Source organism: Pristiophorus japonicus, chromosome 13 (assembly GCF_044704955.1).
Source record: "Pristiophorus japonicus isolate sPriJap1 chromosome 13, sPriJap1.hap1, whole genome shotgun sequence".
Taxonomy (NCBI): Eukaryota; Metazoa; Chordata; class Chondrichthyes; family Pristiophoridae; genus Pristiophorus; species Pristiophorus japonicus.
In genome coordinates this window covers 158,016,348-158,030,278 of record NC_091989.1, presented here as the reverse complement: position 1 = coordinate 158,030,278, position 13,931 = coordinate 158,016,348, and the positions used below count along the sequence as shown (strand labels likewise).

The window sequence follows — 13,931 nt, the reverse complement described above, 5'->3', positions numbered from 1 at the left end:
AGCAGATAGTCGTGATCCACCCTGTCGAACGCCTTCTCTTGGTCGAGGGATAGGAAGGCGACCGACAGACCAGCCTCCTGGGAACAATGGATGAGGTCCCGGACCAGATGGATGTTATCGTGGATTGTCCGGCCCGGGACCGTGTATGACTGGTCGGGGTGGATCATGTGGTCCAGCACGGCACCAAGGCGAGCAGACATCGCCCTGGCGAAGATTTTGTAGTCCGTGCTGAGGAGGGAGACCGGGCGCCAGTTCTTAAGGAGGCGGAGATCGCCCTTCTTAGGCAGCAGGACGATGACTGCCCTGCGCCAAGAGAGGGGCATCTCCCCGGTCGCCAGACTTTCCCCCAGGACCCGCGCGTAGTCGCTCCCCAGGATGTCCCAGAACGCCCTGTGGAACTCCACGGTCAGCCCGTCCAGCCCCGGGGATTTTCCCCTCGAGAGCCGGGCGAGGGCACCGGTCAGCTCCGCCAGGCTTAGCGGAGCTTCCAGATTTTCGGCGCCCTCCGGGCTGACCTTCGGCAGGTCCTCCCACAAAACTCTACGCGCTTCCTCGCTGGACGGATCCGGAGAGAACAGAGCCCCGTAATATTCACGGGCCCTGTTGTTGACGCCCTCCGGATCCGAGACGAGAGAGCCGTCGTCGGCCAGCAGCGTCAAGAGCTGCTTACGGACACTCTGTCTTTTTTCCAGCGAGTAGAAGAAGGGGGAGCCGCGGTCCAGATCCCGCAGGAACCGGATCCGCGACCTCACCTCGGGACCCGACGAGCTGCAGGTCCTTCAGCGCGGCCTTCTTCGCTTCGTACACCGTCCGCAGGGCCGGGTCCTGGACGACTTGACCGAGACGGGCTTCCAGGTCGAGCACCTCTTTTTCTAGGCGCCCGACTCTGGCCGCCCGCCTCTTGGTCGACCCCCTCGCGTACTCTTGACAGAAGACGCGGACGTGAGCCTTGCCCACGTCCCACCATAGCCTCAAGGAGGGGAAGCCCCCCTGCTTCCTTCTCCAGTCGGACCAGAATCGACGGAACGAGTCCTGGAACCGCACGTCCTCCAGCAGCCGGTTGTTAAAGTGCCAGTACGCGGACCCCGTCCTCGCGCGGAGCGAAGCGAGCTCCGCCCACACCAGGTGGTGGTCCGAACACGGCACCGGCCACATGGAGGCCGCCGGGACGCAGGAAACGCACGCCCGGGACACGTAAAGGCGGTCGACTCTAGACCATCCAACTCCAGGCCTCACCCAAGTAAAGGCGCTGGAGTCGGGGTGGAGATTTCGCCAGACGTCCACCAAGTCGAAGGACCCGACCAGGTCCCTCAACTTCTCCATCGCCGTCATGCACTGCGGGGCACCGGAGCGGTCCCTTGGCTCGAGGGTGCAGTTAAAATCCCCCCCGAGGACAATGCAGTCGCCGACGTCGACGGAGCCAAGAAGAGCGGACACCTCTTCAAAGAAGCGCGTTTGCTGCGGGCCGGGATGAGGGGCGTACACGTTCACGAGATGGAGCGGCACGTCCCCCAGGCGAACCGTTACGTGCAGCAAGCGGCCTGGCACGGGCTCCTCGACCCCCAAGATCTCCGGCTGAAAATGCGGGCCCAGCAAGATGGCCACCCCACTAGAAATGGCGGTGAGGTGGCTCATGCGGACCTCTCCTTGCCATTCCAGGAGCCACGTGGCTTCGTCTCCCGGAACGGTGTGGGTTTCTTGCAGGAAGCACACCGCATATTTCCCCTCCCGCAGGAGCGAAAAATTGTCAAATCTACGGCGTGCCCCTCTGCCGCCGTTGATGTTGAGGCTGGCTATGGTTATCTTCATGGCAAAAGCATAGTGCAACCTCTACCTTAACCTATTGTGGGGGAGGGAGCGGAGTCTTTTGTTGAACTCCGCTTCTTCAGCAGCCCAGCGAGGAACTTTTTGAGCCGGCGCAGCTCAAGGCCTTGAGCCTTTAATAAGGGCCCGCCCGCGGCCATGGTTTTAGCGGCGGCGCGGACGGACGCGACGAGCAGCCCCGGCTCGGACCATCTTTCCAGGGCCAGACGGGCTTGGTCGCGGCGACCCCGGCACTGGACCAAAAAGTCCCGGAGTTCCTCTGCGGGAATGAGGAGGGTCTCAATGGCGGCCGCGAGCAGATCCACCGCCTCACTGGCGATGGACTCGAGATCTTCACCCGCGTCCTCCACCGAGTCCCCGTCCCCCTCCGGGAGGTCGCCGCTAGCAGCCGGCCCGTCGACCGCACGAGGTACGGCAAACGGCCCGGCTGCTCCATCTGGCCCTGGCTCTGCCCCGATCCCACCCCCAGGATCGTCGGCAGAGGAGTCCCCACTGGGCTCTTTTAAAATTGGTGCTGGGTCGGGAAGCGACAGCGGAAGGGGTTCCTCCTCCGCCCCAGGAGCCGGGGAACACGGAGAGACCTGGTTTAGAAAATTCTCCAGGTCCACCAAGTCCCTCAGCTCCAAAGTAGGGGGCGAGGGTTGTTGTTCTTCCCCCTCCCCGCCGCCTCCCCCCAGCCCAGCGTGTACGGATTCATTAAATTTTCCTATTTTTTCAGTTTCTACCGAGTCGAGCAAATCCCGGGGGAAGTTGGGTATTGGCTGGGCGGGCTCAGGTTCGGCCTTTTCGGCCCCGCCCGCCTCAGTCCCCGGGACGCTCGACCCGGCGGCTACGCATTCCTCCGCGATCCCCACGCCCCCCACGACAGGCAGATCTTCCACGCCCTCCCCAGGAGGCAGCGGCTGGGCAGCCTCGCCTGCCTCACCCTCCCCGGGGAAAGACTCCTCGCGCCTGCAGCGCAATTTGGGGGCGCTGGTGGGGGACGCGGGACACGCGGCGGGCACCGCCTCCTCCGCGGAGGGATGTTGTTCCCCCTCCGCCTCATTGGGGCGGTGCCTCTTTTTGTTCCTGGGGGCGCGCGGAGTCAGGGAGACCTCCATGTCTGCCGAGGCCTCCCGCTCCGCCCCCCCCTTTTCCTTTTCTTGCCCGCGCCCCTCTGCGGTATTGGTCAAGGGCTCGGGCACGGGCTCAGGGCACCCCGCGCTCGCCGGTGGCTGGGTTGGGCCGAGCGCGGTGGTCAATCTTTCTGGCGCACTGAGGGGACCCGCCTCTAGATGTTTCTTCTTGTTCCGCGCCTTCTTTCCGCTCGGACGCTCTCCCTCCCCCCCGCCGGAGGCCCTGAAAACAAAGGCCTCCGACGATGCCCGCGCACCTACGGCTCCCGGCACGCGGACGCAACTAGGGGGAGGGGTGGCGGCGGCGCCAGCCTTGGCCGCCTTCGGTGGTTTGGCGGCCTTGGAGGCGGGGCAGTTCTTGCGAACGTGCCCCACCTCTCTGCAGGCATGGCACCGCACGCCGTCCGACGTCCAGAAGACGCGGTAGGCAGTCCCCTCGTGCACCACATTAAAAGACCCCTCCGTTGTCTCCTCCCGCGCCAGCCGGACAAAGAGCTGGCGGCGGAAGGAGAACACGTGGCGCAGGCTGTTCTCCCTGAGGCCGAGCGGTATGGGGTTGATCCCCGACCTTACCTCCCCCAGTTGGTGTAGGTGAGGGAGGAGGAGCTCAGCGGGAACAAAGGGCGGGACGTTCGACATGATGACCCTCTGCGCGGTGGCCTCGAGAGGGTCCACCGGCAGGAACGTCCCGCCCACCGTGAGCCCCTTTTCGAGGGCCAGGGACACCGCCCGCTCCGACCCCAGGAAAAAAACAGCCTTCCCAGACATCTTGGAGGCTGCGACAATGGCCGAGGGGCCGACTACCCCAGCCATCGCCCGCACGCACTCCTCAATGCTCATTGTGGGGTGAGTGTAGCTCTTGACCCCGTGTTTTTTTGTAATGAGTCTGAATGGTGGCAGGGCAGCGGGTGGCGCAGGAGGTGCCGTGGAAGCGGTTGCCACCTGCGCATACGTCTTCGCTGGCCCTGCCACCGGCGTGGATGGGGTCGCCATCACGGGGTCCCTTTAAGGGCTACACCCACCCCAAAGTCACAGGCCTTAATGGTCTTTAATGGCCTCGTATCTTTAACTGAGCAGAGGAGCCCTTAACGAGGCCCCTCTCCCCTCGTTGGCAATTGGGGAGAGGCCTTGCTCCCTCTGCTCAGTTGTCTTAATTGTTTTTTTTTAAATTAGGAAGAAAAGGGGCCTCAGAGAGAGAGGGGAGAAACAGAGGGTAACGGAGAAAGAGAGAGGGGGGTGGGAAGGGGGGCTGTGAGGGCAGGTCTCCCCTCGCAGCTGTGGGTGGGTGCACTCCCCAGATGGCAAAACACACAAAAAACACAGTCTTTCGGTTGGTCTTCAGGTGGGGGGAGAAGACGTCTTCACCTGGGGTAGCTAGAGCCACCAGGCACCCACTCCTAAACGATCTTTAATAGGGTGATTAATGACAATCTTCAGCCTGGTAGCTCCAGCTATCCCAGGCTAGGCAAATGTGGGGGGAGTGGGGGGGGGTTCCAATTGTGGGGGGGGGCCTAGTTGTAAGCACGGCCCCCACGCACACTACCACGCACACTACCACACACACACACACACCCCCCGCGATGTTCCGGCCCTCAGTGGTCTTCTTTCCTCCCCCCACCGATACAACAAAGTCTTTTTGGGAAATGCACCCACACCCACCTGTAGAAAGTGTAGAGTCTCCCTCCTTCCACACTGGATGTTGTTGGTTTTTCCCCCTCTCTCCAACTCCTTGCAGAATGGAAAAAGATGTAATGTTTTCTGTTCTCCTCCTCTCCCTCTGGATAAAAGTTGTAGTGAAGCCCCTTTCTTCCTTCTCTTCCTGGGCTGGTCTCAGGGCTCTCCAGGCAGGAGCTCAAGTTGCTAGCAGCTCCACTCACTGCTCACAGCTCCAACTGAGCAGGACACGCCTCCACTGCTCTACCATTGGTTAATCCCAAAGGTTAGTTTGCAGGTGCAGCAGGTAATCAGGAAGGCAAATGGAATATTGGCCTTCATTGCGAAAGGGATGGAGTACAAAAGCAGGGAGGTGTTGCTGCAACTGTATAAGGTATTGGTAAGGCCGCACCTGGAGTACTGCGTGCAGTTTTGGTCACCTTACTTAAGGAAGGATATACTAGCTTTGGAAGGGGTACAGAGACGATTCACTAGGCTGATTCGAGAAATTAGGGGGTTACCTTATGATAGATTGAGTAGACTGGGTCTTTACTCCTTGGAGTTCAGAAGGATGAGGGGTGATCTTATAGAAACATTTAAAATCATGAAAGGGATAGACAAGATAGAGGCAGAGAGGTTGTTTCCACTGGTAGGGGAGACTAGAACTAGGGGGCACAGCCTCAAAATACGGAGGAGTCAATTTAAAACCGAGTTGAGAAAGAATTTCTTCTCCCAGAGGGTTGTGAATCTGTGGAATTCTCTGCCCAAGGAAGCAGTTGAGGCTGGCTCATTGAATGTTTTCAAATCACAGATCGATAGATTTTTAACCAATAAGGGAATTAAGGGTTACGGGGAGAGAGCGGGTAAGTGGAGCTGAGTCCACGACCAGATCAGCCATGATCTTATTGAATGGCGGAGCAGGCTCGAGGGGCTAGATGGCCTACTCCTGTTCCTAATTCTTATGTTTTTAAGGGGACCAATCAGAAACCATCCTCTCCTCTCGCTGGCCGCTCTCGGCCCCTGGACCGCCGCTACTGGCCCGCCGCTCTCGGCCTCAGGCCTGCCGGGGAAAAGAATCGGAGCCTCAGTTCCAGCTTCGGGCCCGGAGGAGGGCGGAGCTTGACAGGGAGCGGGGCTTGTCGCCTGTCGGTCAAAAAAGTGCAGTCCGGGCAGGGCGGTCCTTTAATTTCTCCTGCCTGCCATCCTATCACAGGCATTCCCTTTTGTTCTTTCCTCCCCTTCCCACTTTCCCAGCCTCTGTACTTGCTTAAAATCGGTTACATCTCTATTCAGTTCTGACAAAAGCTCATCGACCTGAAACATTGTCTGTTTTTTTCTCTCAACAAATCCTACTGAGAATCTGTTTTTATTTCAAATTTCCACCATCCGAGTATTTCGCTTTTGACTTATCTAACTGGGCACATGATTGGCTCAGCCCAAAGTCTCACTCCTTCAGTGCTTTGGTTGGTCCGTGTGATCCACGTGGCCTTATTTTGTACCGAGGGCTCGTCACACAGCTCCGTGAGGCCTTTTATGTTAAGATTCACTCTCTTGACTTCTCTGCTCACTTTCACCCACCCTGCGTGAACTATAAAGGGTTAGTAACGCAGCCCGCCGGGGACTCTCTGCCGCCATTGACAAGCAAGGGACTGGAAACTTCCAATGCGCGCAAACAAACTGCCCAATCGGTCGTCGAATCGCCCAATCAGAGCAGCGTCCCGAGGGACACGTGATCGGCTCACGGGACAGGGTTGGCGTGTGGACGTCTGTTACGCAGCCAATCACTACGGAACGCCAGTGTACATGCGCAGTGATATTGTCCTGTCCTTGTGGCGTGGCAGGCCGCATTGTGAAGGTAATGAGTGCAACAGCTGGCTGGTATTGTGGTGGGCTGAAAGGTAGTTTGACATGTTTACATGTAAATAAATCCTGTGGATTCTGTCTAAATAAATAAATAAATAAATAATGAACCGAGGGGTCGCAAGATGGAATACTCTGGGTCCAAATTTATGGGGATATCCTCAAAGAAAGGAAATAGATTAATACATCATCTAATAATTAACTATTAGTTATTTTTTCGCAACAGCGAATTTTCTAAATATAGATTTCCCCTCCTATTTGTGGGGTCTTTCCTGGCTATAATTGCAGAGTAATAAACAGACTGTTAGTAATGCAGCGAAGTGGTGAAGTTTATTTTCCAGAATACACATGTGAAATGGCAAAGTTGTCACTGTCTAGGAGTGTTATTAAGTTCCAGACAGCAGTGTTTTCTTTCCTTTTCCACAATGATGCTATAGTTCATCGGACGCTCCCTCTTCATATTGTCGCCCAGTTCAGCAGATTGATTTCACACTAGGGGGCTTAATGTAAGGTTTCTTTTGCCAATGAGGAGAAGACTCTCCTTGTATTTGACAAGTAATTTAATACAATTATTTGAATTGAGTAGTTTTCAGTTTGGATCACTCTGAAACAAACTGAATTTGACTTTTAAGATAGGTTTGTAGGCATTACAGATTGTGAAGGAGTTGGTGACCAGCTTATCCATTTTCCAACTGGAGAATCCACTTTGAATGTTTTTTGTTTTGGATAGAATGGATTGACATAGAGAAATAATACAGTTAAACTAAATGCGTCAAAATGGTTTTCTTTGTCTCCCTCAAGGTCTGGAATCTATTTCCACTAGTGTAGATCGCAAATATATATTCCAGTTGAAGTAATGACTGGGACTCTTAACAGTGGGGTGATGTTGAGTCTTCACACTGACCCACTGTTGCCTGGGGACAAGTTATGCAGATCATATTCTGGCTTCATTCCTTACCAATACTGTTTGCACTGACCATACTCTGAAACAGAGGAATGAGTCTGGGTAGTAAACCCACAGTGTTATTTCGTGAGGCTATGCCAAATGCCTTCACTTGAATAAACCACTGTCTAGATAAGAAAGTGCCTTTTATTTTGAATAAACGTTGACCTGAAGTAAACTTGTACAATAGTTCAGACTGATTGCTATATGACTGAATGTAAAAGTTCAAATCTAGAGAACTATAATACTGGAGACATTGTAATGTCTCCTAGTCTTCCCTAGCCACCAACATCATCCCTCTCCTTGACACTGTCTAAGGCTGAACCAGACCATTCGCAACCTTGGTGTTGTATTTGATCCCGAGATAAGTTTCTGACCACATATCTGTGCCGTCACCAAGACCGCCGACTTCCACCTCCGTAACATTGCCCAACTACGCCCCTGCCTCAGCTCATCTGCTGCTGAAACTCTCTTCCATGCCTTTGTTATCTCTAGACTTGATTATTCTAACACTCTCCTGGCCGACCGCCCATCTTCCACCCTCCATAAACATGAGCGAATCCAAAATTCTGCTGCCCATATCCTAACTTGTACCAAGTCCCGTTCACCCATCAACCCTGTGCTCATGACCTACATTGGATCCCAACCCGACAACCAGTTTTAATTTTTTTTTTTTGGGTGCGCAGCCCATTCAAAATAATGCACCAACACGTTTTTTCCTATCTAAAAGCTGGTGAGCTGGCTGCGCGGGAGCTGCAGAGTGCTGTGTGACTGCGCAGCTTAAATGGAACATGGCCGACAATGTTGCGATATTAAAATTCTCTTCCTTGTTTTCAAATCCCTCTATGGCCTCGCCACTCCCTATCTTTATAACCACCTCCAGCACTGCAACCTTCTGAGAACTCTGCACCTCCAATTCTGGCCTCGTGCACATCTTGATTTTAATTGCTCCACCATTGGATCATTGGGTCATTGAATATATTTAAGGCGGAGATAGACACATTTTTGAACGATAAGGGAGTAAAGGGTTATAGGGAGCGGGCAGGGAAGTGGAGCTGAGTCCATGATCAGATCAGCCATGATCTTATTGAATGGCAGAGCAGACTCAAGGGGCCAAATGGTATACTCCTGCTCCTATTTCTTATGTTCTTATTGGCACAAATGTCTTCAGCTGCCTCGGCCCTAAGCTGTGGAATTCCCTCCCTAAACTTCCCCACTGCTCTACCTCTCTTTCCTGCTTTAAAAGTAAATGTTGGTCCCTTGGAGGATGAGACTGGGGCATTAATAATGGGAAACAAGGAAATGGCAGAGACTTTGAACAAATATTTTGTATCTGTCTTCATGGTAGAAGATTCCAAACACATCCCAATAATCGTAGAAAATCAGGAAGCAAAAGGGAGAGAGGAAATTAAAACAATCGTTATCGCTAGAGAAAAGTACTATGCAAACTAATGGGACTAAAGGCTGACAAGTCCCCTGGACCTGATGGCTTGCATCATAGATTCTTAAAAGAAGTGGCTGCAGAGATGGTGAATACATTGATTGTAATCTTCCAAAATTCCCTAGATTCTGGAAAACCACAAATGTAATGCCCCTATTCAAGAAAGGAGGGAGACAGAAAGCAGGAAACTATAGGCCAGTTAGCCTAACATCCGTCATTGGGAAAATGCTGGAATCTATTATTAAGGAAATAGTAGCAGGACATTTGGAAAATCATAATGCATTCAAGCGGAGTCAGCATCATTTTATGAAAGGGAAATCGTGTTTGACAAATTTATTAGAGTTCTTTGAGGATGTAATACGCAGGGTGAATAAAGGGGAACCAGTGGATGTAATGTATTTGGATTTCTAAAAGGCATTCGATAAGGTGCCACATAAAAGGTTACTACACAATATAAGAGCTCATGGTGTTGGGGGTCATATAGTAGCATGGATAGAGGTTTGGCTAACTAACAGAAAACATAAAGACCCATTTATCCAGACTCTTTCAGGTTGGAAAACTAACAAGTGGAGTGCCACAGGGATCAGTGCTGGGCCTTCAACTGTTTACAATCTATATTAATGACTTGGATGAAGGGAATGAGTGTATTGTAATGAAATTTGCTGACGATACAATGATAGGTGGGAAAGCAAGTTGTGAGGAGTACTCAAAGAATCTACAAAGGGATATAGACAGGTTAAGTGAGTGGGCAAAAAATTGGCAGGTGGAGTATAATGTGGGAAAATGTGAGGTTATCCACTTTGGTAGGAAGAATAGAAAAGCAAAATATTATTTAAATGGAGAGAGACTAGAGAATGCTACGGTACAGCGGCATCTGGATGTCCTTCTACACAAAAAGTTATTATGCAGGTACAGCAAGTAATTAGGAAGGCAAATGGAATGTTGGCCATTATTGTAAGGGGATGGATAAATACTGCGAACAGTTTTGGTCTCCTTATTTAAGGAGGGATATACTTGCATTGGAGGCAGTTCAGAGAAGATTCACTAGGTTGATTCCTGGGATGAAGGGGTTGTCTTATGAGGAAAAGTTGAGCAGGTTAGGCCTGTACTCATTGGAGTTTAGAAGAATGAGAGGTGATCTTATTGAAACATATAGGGGCCGAAATTCAGGGCCTGTGTAAGGCCTGTTTCCGTCGTTTAGCGGCGGTCATGCGACGGAATCGAGTGGCTGCCACGTTGCAGTCTAATGGCCACCCTGACGCAAAATCAGTTCAGGGATTTTTCAGCCTGTCCGGAATTCCGCCCCGCTGCTGATGGTTGCCGCAAGCGCGTCATCAAAACGCGCACCACCACTCTCCCTCACCTGCAGAATACTGCGCCCCAAATTTAGTGGAAAAAATCATTCCCCCGCCGCGTGGTGCACTCGACAGCTTTCTTTGATGGTGCACCTTATTCACACTGTGTGCGGCCCGGCAGCACGGCGGCCCTTCAAGGGGAGTGCCCACGGGTTCGGCCGGGCTGCCAACAAGCAGCCTGGCATCCCTTCTTGGGTGCCAGGCCGCTGGCCCGGCCAAAACCATTCCTGTTGGCCCAGTGGGCGAAGATTAAAAAATGCCCAATTCCCTCCCCTTTAATGGAGGGGAGAGAGCGTGGTGACGCACACGTGCTGTGATGTCACCACTGCTCCGCGCTGAATGACAGCGGCGGAGTCCCGATCCCACCCCAACTTCCGCCCCTCAACCTCACTTACTGCCGTACTACCACCCCCACTATGACCGACTTCTGATCCGACGTAAAAAAAAAATACTAAGTGCTGAAAATCAACAGAAAGGCTGCCTCGACGGTCCCAGCGGTAAAAACTTCAAGAAAAAGGTAGGTCCGCCAGCTTTCTGGCGGCCCTGAATTTCGGCCCCATAAGACAAGGTAGATGCTGAGAAGATGTTTCCCCTCGTGGGGGAATCTAGAACTAGTTTCAGAATAAGGGGTCGTCTATTTAAGATGGAGATGAGGAGGAATTTCTTCTCTCAGGGTGTTGTGAATCTTTGGAATTCTCTACCCCAGAGAGCTGTGGAGGCTGAGTCATTGAATGTATTCTAGGCTGAGATAGACAGATTTTTGAACTACAGGGGAGTCAAGGGTTATGGGGAACAGACTGGAAAGTGGAGTTGAGGCCAAGATCAGATCAGCCATGATCTTATTGAATAGCGGAACAGGCTCGCAGGGCCAGATTTATCCTATTTCTTATCCGAGTAGCGTATGTTTAGATGCTTCTTAAAGCCTACCTCTTTGACCAAGCTTTTGGTCTTCTGACCTAGTATCTCTTATGTGGCTCTGTGGCAATTTTTGTTTGATAACGTTCCTGTGAAGCGCCCTGGGAGGTTTTACTACATTAAAGGTGCTATATAAATGCAAGTTGTTGTTGCAATGGAATCTATCCTCTTGGCTTATATAATATCTTTGCAGAATTAATTTGTTCATATAATTGTGCTTTGCGGACACAAGAAGTACAATTATTGAGCATATTCTTGGGTTGGGAATATAATTTTTGTAAAAAGATTTGAGAAGATGTTACTGTAATTATAAAAGCAGTAAAATTTACTGCAGTCCAAGAAGGACGTTCCAGTTTGCAACCTTCCAATACTAGGAAGATCTTATAGATTGAGATCTTGATCCAGAATTGAGTTTCAAACCCACAACCATCACCAAGAATGCATATTTCCATCCCCTACGTCAGCCCTTCTGCCTTTGAAATACCTATCCGTGCTTTTGTTAGCTCTAGGTTTTGCCATGTCCCATCCTCTGCTCTCCATAAACTCCAATGTGATTTAAAACTTAGTGTCTGTATTCTGTCTTACACTTTATTCCACTCATCCATCACCCTCATCCTCGCTTACCTACATTAGTTCCCTGTCTCCTAACCCCTTAAATTTAAAATCCTCATCTTTATGCATTGCCTTGCTCCAGTCTATCTCTGCAGTGTCCTGCAGCCGTATATCCCCTTCCTCGCCCTTCAGTTCTCTGACTCTGTCACTGGTGCCAGCACATCGACCTTGCTCTCCGGAGCTAAACAATTCTAGCTCTCTACTTCACTCTTAGAAATACAAAAGAAGTTATAAAATGGAGCAGGCCATTTGGCCCAACCAGCCTGTCTGTGTTTATCCTCCATGTAAGCAAATAGTTCTAATTGTACTTACAAGTCCTGTTCCCATATCCCTTTATCTCCTTTTCCTTCATCCACCTTTCCAATCTAGTCTTGAATTTTGAGGTAGTTTCTGTCTCTACCACAAACACTGGAATTGAATTCCACAGACTCTCAACTTGTGTAAAGTAGTTTCTCCTGCCCTCTGTTCTAAATCTCTTGCATTTAATCTTGTATCTATGGGCCCCTTCAACTACTGAATACAGTCCGCTTCTATCTGACACCTTTAGAAACTTACAGAATCTCTCCCTTCTGCAGAAATATTATTGCAGTTCGGAAGAGATAGCATTGCTTATTACATGCATAGCTCAAACACTCATGCAGTTTACATCAGGTAAAAGATATGTTTATTCACATTACAAAATATCACTTCAGTCCAATCTATAATGTACAGTGTGGTGTTTCTGCTTCCATTTGTAACAGTAATTTTCATCCTGTTCCCTTTAAGGATCTCAGCAATGTGGACAGCAGATGAAATTGCCAGTCTATGCTATGAACACTATTCTACCAAACTACCAAAGAAGGGTCTGCCAGACCCCAAAAGAGAATGGACACTACTTGCAGCTGTGGTAAAAGTTCTGGGGAAACTAAGCACAGAACCATGTTGTAGCATTCAGAGTAATGATGGTAAGAAAGCAGGAAATTTACTGTTGCCCATCATAGCATATGTTTTACTGACATGTACATTTTAAACCTTTTGGTGAGATTTTTGACTGGTCCAATAGATATTATTGAATTAGCTGATTTATTTTTGAAATTCTGAGAGGAAATTGCTGTTTTAGTGATTTCCTGCTGTTCATGTTCCATCTATTTCTTGACATTTATAAATAAGACAGAAAAAAGGGGGAAACTAGGCCACAATTTCCTAAATGCTCTGAATCACAACCATGCCTCATCTCTCTTCATTAGTGCATTACAACAGGAAGTCAATAATTTAATCAACCCAGTTACAGCGCCAGAATAAATTTGCTGTATTTGGAATCTTTACAACCTATCCAGTTTCTACAAATACACTTGATATCACACTTGGCTGGAGGTTCAAAACAATTTATTTTGTAATTTCTATCAGTAATTTTTCATGCTGAACAGCATGAAGGAAGTGGGCCGTAGAGCGTGGAATAAATCTTCATATTTGGAGAGGGCACAAAAGAGGAAATCCCATTTTATACCAACAGACACTTGTTGGTAGAATTATCGATGGGAAGAATTTCAGCCCGATTATGTTGAGTGTTAAGATTAAGCACTCCAGATTCGAGACAGAGAATGCTCTCCACTCTTCACTTGTGTACCTTAACCACAACCTTAGCACCCCTGGCTGCTAGAAAGATATAAGCAGTTTCCCATACCAACCATTGTTGTAGGCTGTCTGAGTGACACTGCCAGTTTATTCCCCATTTTTGTGCTTTGGAATTGCAGCCACTATGAACCAGATTGAAATTGTCTAAATTAATTTTACTGACATGGATTAATTTGCCGTATGATATTTCTATGCATAGCTATTGTACTGTGCTGCTCCACGCAACTTGTCTGAAGATTACCAAAAATAACTTGTGGTCCTAAGACTTGTTTGATGTAAAGCTCATACATTTCAAAACAAAAATCTAGGCTGACACCCCAGTGCAATACTGAGGGAGTGCTGCACTGTCGGAGGAGGTGTTGTCTTTTGGATGAGACATTAAACCGAAGCCCCATCTGCTCTCTCAGGTGGACGTAAAAGATCCCATGGCACTATTTTACAGAAGAGCAGGGGAGTTATCCTCGGTGTTCTGGCCAATATTTATCCCTCAATCAACATCACTAAAACAGATTATCTGGTCATTTTTACATTGCTATTTGTGGGACCTTGCTGTGTGCAAGTTGGCTGTCGCATTTCCTCCATTACAACAGTGACTACAC

The 13,931-nt window shown here is 50.1% G+C and overlaps 1 protein-coding gene across 3 annotated transcripts in view; it reads left to right on the top strand.

The window, feature by feature from the left end:
* Positions 1–6,097: 6,097 nt before the first annotated feature.
* adat1 (adenosine deaminase tRNA specific 1) overlaps positions 6,098–13,931 on the top strand; it is a 79,785-nt gene continuing 71,951 nt past the window's right edge. For 2 of the 3 annotated variants that reach the window (XM_070898199.1, XM_070898200.1), the window contains exons 1-2: positions 6,098–6,490; positions 12,484–12,662. In XM_070898199.1, the coding sequence (XP_070754300.1) occupies positions 6,255–6,490; positions 12,484–12,662 (415 nt within the window). In that variant the 5' untranslated portion in view covers positions 6,098–6,254. The remainder of the gene's footprint in view (positions 6,491–12,483; positions 12,663–13,931) is intronic. The other variant, XM_070898201.1, reaches the window with a different exon arrangement.